Here is a 12,666-nt window from a genome sequence, read left to right on the forward strand (position 1 = left end):
TGCTACTTTGCCTAATCCATTTATTAGTTCTAGAAGTTTCCTAGTGGAGTTTTTTGGATCCTCTAAATATAGAATCATGTCATTGGCAAATAGTGACAGCTTGAGTTCTTCTTTTCCTATTTGTCCTATATTATTTAGTTCTATAGTTTCTTTGTTTAGTTTTTGTTTGGAAGATCTATCCAGTGGTGAGAGAGGTGTGTTGAACTCACCCAGTATTATTGTGTTGTCATCTATTTGATTCTTGAAATCGAGAAGGGTTTGTCTGATGTAGGTAGATGCCCTGTTATTTGGTGCATATGTTTTTATGATTGTTATATCTTGTTGGTGTATGATTCCCTTAAACTGTTGTATGAAGTGTTCTTCTTTATCCCTTCTGACTAACTTTGGTTTGAAGTCCACTTTTTCTGATATGAGGATGGAAACCCCTGCTTGTTTACACAATCCATGTGAGTGATATATCTTTTCCCAACCTTTCACCCTCAGTCCGTGGATGTCTTTTCCCAGGAGATCCATCTCTTGAAGACAGGATATTGTTGGGTCTTTTTTTTTTTTTTTTTTAATCCAATCTGCTGGTCTGTGTCTTTTGATTGATGTGTTTAGGCCATGAATATTCAGGGTTATTATTGAAATTTGATTTGACTTTCTAGTCTCTTTGGTTTATTTTTTGTTTTTTAACTTGACTTAGTTTCTCCTTTGATTGACTTTTCCTTTAGTGTAGTTCCTCCCTTTGACGGTTTTTTGTTTTTTTGGTTTTTTTCCTCCTCATGTAATATTTTGCTGAGAATGTTCTATAGTACAGGCTCTCTAGTTGTGAATTCTTTTAACTTTTATCATGGAAGGTTTTTATATTTCATCTTCAAATCTGAAGCTTCATGTTGCTGGACATAAAATTTTTGGTTGGCATCCATTTTCTTTCAGAGCTTGATATATGTTATTCCAGGACCTGCTGGCATTGAGGGTCTGGGTTGAGAAATCAGCTGAAATCCAAATTGGTTTTCCCCTATGTATATTTTGGATTTTTTCTCTCACAGCCTTTAAAATTCTATCCTTATTCTATATGTTAGTCATTCTCATTATAATGTGCCTTGGTGTGGTCTGCTGTAATTTTGTACATTTGGGATTCTGTAAGCCTCTTGTAGTTGATTTTTCATTTCATTCTTTAGATTTAGGAAATTTTCTGATATTATGTCATTGAAAAGATTATGCATTCCTTTGGTTTGTATCTCCACACCTTCATCTACTCTGTTAAATCTTAAATTTGGTCTTCCATGATATCTCATATTTCTTGGAAGTTCTGTTCATGATGTCTTACCATCTTCTCCATAGGGTCAACTTTATTTTCAAAAATATATATTTTTTCTTCATTGTCTGAGGTTCTGTCTTCTAAGTGGTCTAGTCTGTTGGTGACACTTTCCATTGAATTTTTGATTTGGTCATTGTTTCCTTCATTTTGAGAATTTCTGCTTGATTCCTCTTTATAATATTTGCCTCTTTTTTGAAGTCATATTTCACTTCCTGTATTTTCTCTGGTATCATCCTTCGTTTTGAAGATTGATATAACTATGTACTTTCTAAACTCCTTCTCTGACATTTCTTCTACTGTGTTGTCTATGGATTCTATTATTGGAACATCTTAGTTTGTTTGAAGTGCTTTGTTACCTTGATTTTTCATGTTTGTGTGTCTTCCCATCTAGTGGTATAGATCTGAATCAGTACAGTTTCTACCCTGTAGTCTTATAGTGTCCCTGAAGACTTCCAGTATCTCACCTTTAAGGGGGAGACCAATATTAACAGCACCCAATGAAAACAACATACAACCTCAAACCAAATAGCTCTGATTAAGACATCTACAGTTTTGTCACAGTAAATAAAAATGCAGTGTTCAATTATTGTGTATAGTATAAACAGTAAGTTTGCTAAAGGTTTACCATTTCAAATGACAGACAATAAGGGAACAGAAGTAGTGTAAGATGTGATATTTATGAAGGAGAAGGAGAGAAGATAGAAGTAAAAATGTATAGTAAGAGCAAGGGAGGAATTAATAGAGGTTGGCTGTTAGTATGAGATAAGTGAGAAAGAGAATCCAGGGAGACAGGTAAGAGAAAAAAAAATATATACATTTTTTTAAAGTAAAAATATAAGACTATACAACAAAAATGCAATATATTATTTAGACATCCCATTCCTCAATAAATTGATGTGTGAAAAATATTTGGATTCAAAGATGATAGGGATGTGAGAGGGCAAAAAAAAAAAAAAAAAAGAAAGAAAGAAAGAAAAGGAAAGTCTCAATGGAAAATAAAGGATTGCTTCTGTTGGCTTTCAGAAATTTTCTCAGCTTCCCTTCTCTGCTGATAGGTGGGGTAGTCTGACATTTGAAGGTAGCTCCAGTCCAGTGGGTACCAAACCAGTTGTGTGGAGGAACTGATAGCAAAATGCCCTCACACCCTCTTCCAGTCTTCCCACCCATTCATCCCTGTGCACCTCAGGACTCCCTGAGCTGGAGAGAGCCCAGTTTTCTCCAGTTTCTCCAACTTGTTTCCCCCACCCCCATGGAAACTGCCCCTAGGCTCCCAGTTTCTGCAGGCCTACCAGGCCCAGACTGGCCCACACAAACACAGCTACAGTCTGACAGATCTGGGCTTCAGCTTCACCAGGCCCTGCCTTGCTGCAGTCCCAAGGTCTCAGTGCCCTTTCAACTTGCAGAGTGACTACCAGGGATACCCTCACACAAAGGAACAACCCTGCAAAGAGGCAGCCAGATGACTGCCACTAGCATACCCAGCACAAAGATCTCAGGTGCGACCAGATCTGTAGGTACCCCAATATATCTCTAATCCCCGGTCGCTATGCCCAGTCTGAGGCAACTGCACCCCAAGATGGTGACAGTGGCAGCAAACCTGCAGACCTGGCTGGTGTCCCAAGATGGTGACAGCCGCTTGTAACCAAACCTGCGGATACTGTGACAATGGACTTCTAGGCAGCAGCAGCAGCTGGCCATCTGCTCGCAGTCTGCGGGTGGTCTGCAGGCTAACGGCTCCACAGGTGAAGGTTGGGCAGCGGGCAATGGATAGGTGAAAGGCAAGCAATGGGCAAACAAAGGGGCAGGAAAATGGCAGATGATAGGCAGTGGTCAGCAAGTGATCTGCACTCAAAAGACAGGTGATCACAATGGACCAATGTGGGGCAAACAGCAGGGAATCAGTGGGCAGCTATAGCTGCCTAACAGAAAAACAGTAGTTCCTCTGCTTGAATCCCGAGTCACATAGTGACAAGGAATGCAGCCTCCCTCTCGTTTGCCATCTTGGATCTTAATCCTAAAATCATTTTATATTTTAGATACTCAGACATATGGGCAATTACATTAGAAGACTTTCCTTTTAAGAGTATTCTCATATCCGTTTGTATTGGCTGTTAATCAAAACATAAGTCGATGTTAAAAATCCCCTGGAAGAGCTGAAGTTTCTTCATTGCTTCAGAAATCAAAGGGCTTATTAATGGACATGAACTTTACCCAAACAATACTCAACAGCAAAAATTGGCACATTATTTTCTAAATCAAATTAAATTGAACTCCAGATTTCCACTTATCATTTGGCAAGACATTAAATCTGCTACTCGCAAGATTAAGCCCTCAGGGTCTTAGATGCAAACTGGAACACTTGGGGAGACCCCTGTGAACCACTCTGGATTATGCTGAGTTGTCAGACACTCAGACTCTCTGGGCCACTGAGGGCCAGTGACCCTCTTGCTTCCATTCCAAAATTGAGCATGGGATAATAAAAATGGTGACGCTAGTGCATATTGTATCACACTTACCACCACAGGCCACATACTGTTCTAAACATCAGACACATATTGGAGGAACCTGTTCCACATTTTGGAGCGTCCCCAAGTCCTCACATCTGTGAGGGTGAGCTCTAGGTTTGGCAGCTTCAGGCCCTTTTCCTCCAACCAGTTTCCTCCATGCCTTTCCCCTTTGGAATGACATTGTGAAATCCCCCCTCAGTGCTCCTTTAGAATATAAGAGGGACCTCCAGTGTGGCACACAGAAATAGTATGGGAGACTCTTCAGGCATAACCTCTATCACCAACCCCCATTCCTTCCACAGGCCAGTGTCATTCACTAGAAATATATGAGCCACACATACTATTTTAAATGTCCTAGTATCTGCATTTAAGAAGTTAAAATAGGCAAGAGAATTTCGTTTTAGTGATACGTATTATTTAACCCACTATCTTATCTTTTACACATATAATCCATATAAAAATTCCTAGTGAGATATTTTACATTCCCTTTTTTATACCAAGTCTTCAGCACCTGGTGTGTTCTACGTCCCATCGTGGACTAACCACATGTTCATTTCATGATAGCTCCATGAGGCTCAGGGTTGTCATTATTAGGCTGCATAGACATAGACAACCGACATTTCCCCAGTGTGATGGGAACTGATGTTGAAGTGTAGCCATGAGAAAACTCTCCAGCTCCCAGAATGGCTCTCTGAGCCCTCCACCATGGAAAGGAGGCTGGAGAAGCAGTAGTGAGGTGGGACTCTGGAGCCAGGTGCATTGGGGTTCAACCTAGATTTTGCCATTTTCCAGCCATGCCATCTTGGTTATCAGATCTCTCTGTGCCTGTTTTCTCATCTGTAAAGTAAAGATGACTTAGTTCTTTCTCATAGAGTTTTGTGGGAATTGTTTTAATACATACAAAGTTCTCAGAACAGTGCTTGGGATTTGGTAAAAGTCTTTGTTAACATAGACTACATATAGAAATTTTAAAGTGGCTACAATACTCTGTTCTATTAATCTGAATGTGCCATTCATTGGTTAAAATTCTTCCAAATTTCTCAACTAGGTCCTGGCTCTGCCTGCTTCTCTAACCTCATTTCAAACCACTCTCCCCTTGCACACTGGTCTCCTACCTATTTTCACGTTAGGCCCTCCCCACTTGCTGACCCTTTACCTGAAAGAGCTGACTCATATTAATCCTTTCAGCTTTAGGTTGAATGTCAGTTCTTCAAGAAGGTCTCAAGACTAAGTCAGACCCCCTTTTTTACACACTTTATAGCATGCTATGTTTAATGCTGTTGCACTTATCCTGACAGAAATAATTTAGTTTGGGTTATGGTTAATTGATAAGGACTATGCCTCCCTCACCCTGTTACCAGATGAAGGATCTCTTTGAGGATATACACATGTCTGTTTTGTTTTCCAGTGCTTAGCTAGGACATTTTAAAATATTTGTTGAGAAAATAAAGGAATGCGTGGATAGATGATGATCATGGATAGTTAGGGATCTATTGCTGCAGAACAAATTACTACACGCTTAGCTTAAAACCACACACATCTAATATCTCACAGTTTCTGTGGGTCAGGAATCCATGGATGGCTTAGCTAGGGCCTCTACTTCAGAGTCTCTCAAGAGGCTGCAACCAAAGTCTTAGCACAGGTTAAGACTCACCTGAAAACCCAGCTCTCTTGGTTATTGGCAGGACTCAATTCCTTTTTGAGATGTTGAACTGAGAGTTCTGCCCCTCACCAGCTGGCAGTCAAAGCCTGCCCTCAGTTTCCTGCCCTAAGGCCTCTCCACAGGGCACTTCATGGCATGGCAGTTTGCTCCAGAGCCATCAAGCCAGAGAATCTGCTAGAAAGAAGAGCAGTACCATCTTACATAATGAAGGTACCATTTTATATAATGTAATCACCAAAGTGACATCCACTGCTTTTGCCATAAGCTCTTGACTAGAAACAAAGCAGGTCCTACCCACAGTTGAGGGGAGGAGATTGCTCCAGAACCTGGATACCTGGAGTCAGGATCTTTGGGGACCATCTTACAGTCTGTCTGCCATGGAACTTAGTAGAGAAGATGAGACAGTCCACTCCACTTGGCAGTGCACATTGATTGACAAATTGCCTGGGAACCTCATTTAGTGCATTACATATGGATTATATTTGTATGTGTAATTTTCCCTATGTCTGTTTTACTTCCTATGCATTTTTAGTGTACTTTGTGAGTCTTCTGCAATTCACAGGTGATAGATGCCAAAGACAAGCTGTAATTCTCAATTCACCAGAACTGCCAAGAATCAAACAATTCCTTCTTCTCTATTACCCTTCTACATGCTTGGCAGTAACTATAAAAACTGGAACATGATGAACATATTTGGTACCAAAAAACTGAATATCACAATGGATGTTGTTTTTCTTCTGGGAGATTAATTTAATACTTGCACTATTCTGTGTGTTTTCCCATGTGGGAATCTTTTCAGAAGCTAGGTAGATTTTTCAAAGCATAATTTCATCACCATGTTCAAATGCAATAAAATAAGTTCCATTGACATTTCAAATTAGCATTTCTTTTCTTAATTTTACCTCATTCTTCTTAGATGCAGTGATTTGTGAAGCACTATATGCTTCTCCAGTCTCCCTGTAACGTATAGCCCCTTCAAATGCTGGTGGATGGGTGTTTCTGTAAGCAAGTCGGACTCTTCTGTTTTAATCTTTTCTCAGAAATTTTTTGCTTCTGAATCATTTTATTAATTTTCTTTCCAGTTTTGCTTTCAGTTCCATAATTTGTAACATAAGAAAGATGCCAGGATGAAACAAAATGCACTAAAAAGAAAATAACTGTCTGAAAAACATCATAGTATCTCACTCTGCTGTTGAAGAGAGGGACATAAGAACCATCTATCTAAAAGAAAAAGAAAGAAAAGAATATCTCAGTCTGTCTATCTTTTTCAGAGAGTTATTTTCAAAATGTATTTGAAAGGGCTACACATTACAGAAAGACAGGGAGACTTGTATAATATTTCTTGGCAAATCACTGCATCTAAGAAAAACGAGGTAAGAAAGCTACTGATCCTAGGCAAGACAAGGCCAAGGCAAAGTGTTTTTTCCTTCCCAACCCTAGTCTTCTGCTTCCTATTTTTGGCAACCTTCCTTTGAGAGTCAAGATTGCTTAGTTTCTCAACACAGAAAAAGTTCACCAAGAATTTGGACTCCATGCATAGTGTTCTTGTTTGTAGCACTATTTGACTATTTGAATTAGCTCTTCTTGGGAATTTATGTAATCCAAGATGTAAATACTGATTTTCCCTTGATGTTTATAAAAGCAGTTGGTCTTGATAACATTCAGCCTTTGGAGTTTTCCTCCATGGGCCTCTTTTTTAAAGCAAGGTTTGCATTTTCTGTTTATGATTTTTTCTTCTCCCAGCTGCCCCTCCCTAAGCTTCATACCCCCCACTCTGTGTCTCCTGCTCCAGGCCTCCTCCACCCAGTCCCTCTTTCTGTCTAGCATGGTAGCTCTGAGAGGGTGTTTTCTTCAAAGGCACATAGCCGTGAAGCCAAACCAAATTGCAACTCCGCCACTTCATTTATTCATTCTTTTTCATTCTTTACTGAGCACCTGCAGTGTACCAGGTCTGTGTGGGATGTACTGTGTGGTTCGGCCCAGTTTCTTCCTCTGTAAAAAAAAAGGGGGGGGGGGCGGGGCGGGGAAGCGAGACATTGCCAGAGAATTAGAGATAATGTTGGTAAAGAACCCAGCACAGTGCCGGATATACAGCAGTGTTCTGCAAACAGCTGCTGGAGCTGTACCTGTCTGTCTTGCCCTGCTTTATCATATCACTGCCAGGTCTGGCTGTTCTGGGTCTCTAGGTCTGTTGAGTCCTTTTTGTTTCCTGGTCTCTCCACTGCATTTCTTATTAGACTGGGCAAATTAGTCATCTTGCAGGTTCTAAATGACCATAGATGCAAAGAAATGCACTACTATCCTTGAGAAAATACTTGATGCAAAAGATCTATCTTTGTAACTTCTGGTCAGAGTTCTTCTGTGTTCTTTGTCTTCATCTGGCACCTTCTGCTACTTTCGAGATCATAGTATTTTTAGAAATTCTAAACCTGCATCCAGTTCTAGACCTTGACAGCATGAAAATTTAGGTTTTATTTAACAGTATAAATTATAGGAAAGAAGAAAGAGAAAATGTTTGGCCATCTAAACCTTCCATATGCATTTAATCCTTCTAACACCTTTGGAAGGTAGGCTCACAGAAAGTAAACAATTAACCTAGACTTACAGAGATTTTAGGGGCACGACAGAAATTTAAACCAAATTTCTGACTTTCAAATGAGTACTAAACTCATACTGCTTATATAGAAATGTAAACAGTATCTTTCTATACATATTTATTTTGTCTCCAAATATCTTTGTTCAAAAACTCTTACATTTGTTTCTTCTCAAGCAGGTTGTAGACCTCAGCCACAATGCCCTGACCACTGTCCTACCAATGATGACCATTGCTCTAGAATTTCCCCATTTGGAAATTGATTTGACAGGTAACCAATGGCAGTGTGATGACAGAGTGACAGTCCTTCAAAGTCTCATGTCTGAGTCCTGGAGGAGAAAGTGGCATGTACTTTGCAAGAAGTCTGTAGGTAAGTCAGTTGTACCTCTTTTCTCTGAAATGGTTCCATTTGAACTGAAAAATAGTTGTCAATTGAAACAATGACAGTCCCTCTAAAAGCAAGATTGCTTATCCCCAGCATTAGTCAGCCTTGGACTCTGTCACAGCATAATCATCGGTGCCGTTCGATATCCTCAGTTTATGATTTTCTTCACATGGTCAAAAATACCTAGTTCAAGGGGCTGGGGTTGTGGCTCAGTTGTGGAGCACTTTCCTGGCATGCGTGAGGCACTGGGTTCGATTCTCAGCACCACATATAAATAAATTAAATAAAATAAAGGTCCATTAACAACTAAAAAATATTAAAAAAAAAAACCTAGTTCAAGTCACTCAGAATCAATTTTATATAGTAAAAAATATGTTTCACTAGAAGAAAAATTTACCCTGAAGCCTCAAAACTTCAGAGTTTTATCCGAATTCTCAAAAAAATTGATTAAAGAAATAACTTTTCAATTTTGAAACATGATTTTAAATGCTTGCCGACACTCTGAAAATGTGATCCTATACATACACAAAAAAACACACACATTTCAAAAGTATATTTCCCTTTGATTTGTTTCTTGCTCCTCCCAAAGCTCAGTTGGAAATGAACATTCTAGGAAGGTTTTTATTCCACTATTAGCCATCTTGTGGGGGGGAACCTTGAGAAAAAAGTCGGATTTTCTAAAAACTGAACCCTGGGCTCAATTCTATTCAGGACTGTCAATAAAGTAGAACTAGAGCCATACCTGCCAGGTTCAGAAGACATCCACAAAGAGCAGGGAGGTCAGAATGTTGTCCACCACACATCATTCCTTTGTACAAGCCTCAACTGGCATCTGAGTGGGAAGGACAGAGGCCAGGGACCAGAAGACAAAAATGAATGTTTTTTTTTCTATTTACTAGTACTGGGGAATGGTGAGAAAATAATACTGCAAACCTGGGAAGGACCAAGACAGGTTTTGTGGGAGCTAATGGAATATTCTGGCAAACATGAGGTAGTTGAAGGTATACAGGGAAGAGAAGCAATGTGGTTTTCCCTCCAGTCTGGCTTCTTCCTCCCATGGGCAACAGGCAGGATCCCTGGAAACATGCAGCCTCCTGACTACTCCTGATAGCCCTGTGTAAGTGTGCACAGAGCCATGCATATACTGTTGGCATTAGTCAAGAATGAATGAATGGGCTGTGGTTGTGGCTCAGTGGTGGAGCACTTGCCTAGCATGTGTGAGGCACTGGGTTCCATCCTCAGAACCACATATAAATGAATGAAAATAAAGGTTGAACAACCAAAAAAATCAAAAAATAATTTTAAAGAAAAGAATGAATGAAGACTATTTGTCACCACTAATAAACCCTTGATAATATAGTAAGATAAGAGCTAAGGAAGACTTCAGTTTTAATAAACCTGGGAACCTTATTCTCATATCCACTCAGTGTGTGGTTTTGTCTCCCACTTACAGGGAATGAGAAGGCATATTTGGAGAGCCCCAAAAGCAGAATTTCCAGAGAGATTCACCTTCCTCCTACTAATCTGAACTACATGAAAAGCTTCCTAAGGAACAAAGCAGCGAGGCCCCAGGGAGGAACGTCCCTGCACTTTTCCACTCTGAGGAAGGAGGCACACGCCGGCTCTGATCTCAGGGAGATGCAGGGACAGCTGCCAAGAGTGGGCAGAAATGCTGGGGATGTGAAAGCTGCTGGCAGAAAGGAGGATGCTTCCCAGGACCTCAGCCTGGCCATCTGCCTGTCTGTGTTCATCACGTTCTTTGTGGCTTTCTGCCTGGGGGCTTTTACAAGACCTTATGTTGACAGACTGTGGCAACAAAGATGCTGGCACAAAAGCCCTGGTTCAGATAATGCCTATTCAGATGAGGGCTTCTCTGATGAAGCCGAAGCTGCGGGGTGCACACAGCACTCAAGGACACATCTGCACCAAGTTTCGCACCATCCAAACCTCTATGAGAACCAGCACTCTTTTTTGGTGACAGAGCCAAGTCTACGTGCCACTGTCATGCCTGACAAAACTCTGGGAAGCAACAGAAGGGAGCCTAGCAATCAACAGAGCTCAAAACAATGCAGGGACAACACTGGGGCAGGAAGTAGGAATGATAACATGTTTCTGAACAGCAGTGCAGCCCATCTGAATCTCTGGAAACATCCGCATGCTGATAATGATGAGCGAGCTTCAGCAGCACAGGACCGCATCTATAGGAATGATATCAGAGAATTAAATTATGAAACTGTGGCCCAGGAATATTCTCCCAGTGAGCATTCAATGGGTGACTCTGCCATAGCTGGCACATTAAGAACTTCCTCTGGCTCAACCCATGATTATTTGAATGTATTAGGCCCATCACTCTCCAGAGAGGTGACGGCTTCTGGATCCAAAATGCTAACACATGCAAAGGCACAGAGGACTGGAGAGAGTAAGGAAATAAGGGGCCCTGAACCTTTGGAAACAACAGGTTTGCAGATGGAATTTTCTGAGAAAATGCAAGTGAACAGTTTCATCAGCTTGCTGAGTGCACAGCAGCCAGGGAGCCAGGGGACCAAGGCTGAGGAAGAGCATTCAGCCATCTTCAGTGCGGTCGCAGGCAGTCCAAGAGATGCAGACCCATCAGCCTTCCCACCAAGATGGGACCATGAGCTCAGTGTCACTCCTGTCAATGTGAAGCCAGTGCCAAAAGATGCTCCCGCTGACACTCAGTATGAGGCTGACTACGATTCTGACGAAGGGTCTTTGTTCACCCTCAGCTCAGAGGGTTCAGAGATTACAAGGAACATGACTGAGGAAGAGACACGTGGCGAAGAGAGCAGTGGGGCCACAGAGCCCCTGCAGGTTGAGAAACCAGGGATACACAAGGACAGCGTGACAGGGGAAAGTCTTCAGGACCACATGACCTTCCAAACGATTCTGGGGCAATGTGAAACTCAGGAAGATAATTTTGGAAAATCTCTCATTTCTGGATCAGACTCTGGTTTGTGCAACACTCATTTGGAAAGTGCCTCTAATATCAATAAATCTGAGGATCCATTAACCTGGCCCAGAACCCTGGGCAACAGTCCTTCAAGTGATGAGATTCCAGACATGTTCGTTTATGATCATGACACAGTTCCTCAGGAGGCAGTAGAATGGCACTGCTCACTTAGAGACCTAGAATTTTCAAATGTGGACATTTTGTCTCAAACACCTCCACCTTCTACTGAAGATCCCTAGATCCTGAGGAGGGATCCTGCCATGAAAAAGACTAGACACTTGTAGATATGAGCCTTTCATGCAAGGAGTAGACACAGCTCAAAAAGATCTTGCTTTCAAGATTTCTACAGGGGAAGACTTAAAGATTCCCAAGGGGATGGCCAGGATTCCAACCAAATGGACATTGATGCAAATGAGGGGTTTTATGTCTACTAGAGAATGTGATTCCAGAAAAGTCATAGGCCTGAAGCAGTTGTTACAATCCTGTGGTGATGAGCTGGCTCTTGAGTGTGAAAGGGGAGAATATTTTGAAGATGGGTCCGAAAACCAAGCACTATCCTTACAAGACCTTCCAGATAAACCCAGTTCACCAAGAGCACACAAGCACTTCAGTCATAGAAGCCAGGGTAAACATTCAGAGGAGAATCCATAGAAAAAGGTGATTCCAAACATCCATGCTTGGATGCAGACCCAGAGCCATCTGATGGGAGTTGGCTGTGTATGTGAAAATAGAATAGCTCCACTGTGACAAAGACAAGGACATTCAAGTGACATTTTAGTCCACATTGAAGCACTTACATGGAAATGCTAAAGAGATTTTAATGAATTTTCCACAGAGACCAGCACAGCTTTATGGAGATTGATCATGAAACTGCAAAATTGGAAGAGTTTAGAACAACTTAAATATTTTTAATAAGTTACAGAGAAGAGAGACCATTTTCTAGAACAAAATGTTAATTAAAGTTCAGTTTTCAAGATATTTTCTGTAAAAGAAAAATGTCCATCACTATGATCCTTGATGAGCCTTCTTGGTATAACTCTCCAGCTTGTTCTCTCATGAGCTGTTCTGTTTATCTTCCAGCTTCTCTGACATTTTCTCATTTTCCTTCTTGACTTCTTTGCTTGCCCTCTTAAAGACAGTATTCCTCCAGGATTCTTCCCCAATCATTCTTTATGACCCCTTTGCCAGCACCAGGGAATGGTGAAGAAACAACACTACAAATACTCTACTCATAGGTCCAAGAC

General features: G+C 41.1%; 1 protein-coding gene across 1 annotated transcript in view; it reads left to right on the top strand.

Moving 5' to 3' along the window:
- Positions 1-11,981, top strand: part of LRRC66 (leucine rich repeat containing 66) — a 50,341-nt gene extending 38,360 nt beyond the window's left edge. Inside the window, 5 exon segments of the mRNA XM_079154031.1 lie at positions 8,247-8,436; positions 9,905-11,653; positions 11,656-11,691; positions 11,694-11,774; positions 11,777-11,981. Coding sequence (XP_079010157.1) covers positions 8,247-8,436; positions 9,905-11,653; positions 11,656-11,691; positions 11,694-11,774; positions 11,777-11,856 — 2,136 coding nt within the window. The 3' untranslated portion in view covers positions 11,857-11,981.
- The last annotated feature ends 685 nt before the right edge of the window (positions 11,982-12,666 follow it).

The sequence above is a fragment of the Sciurus vulgaris genome (genome assembly GCF_902686455.1).
Source record: "Sciurus vulgaris genome assembly, chromosome: 9".
In the NCBI taxonomy this organism is placed as follows: domain Eukaryota; kingdom Metazoa; phylum Chordata; class Mammalia; order Rodentia; family Sciuridae; genus Sciurus; species Sciurus vulgaris.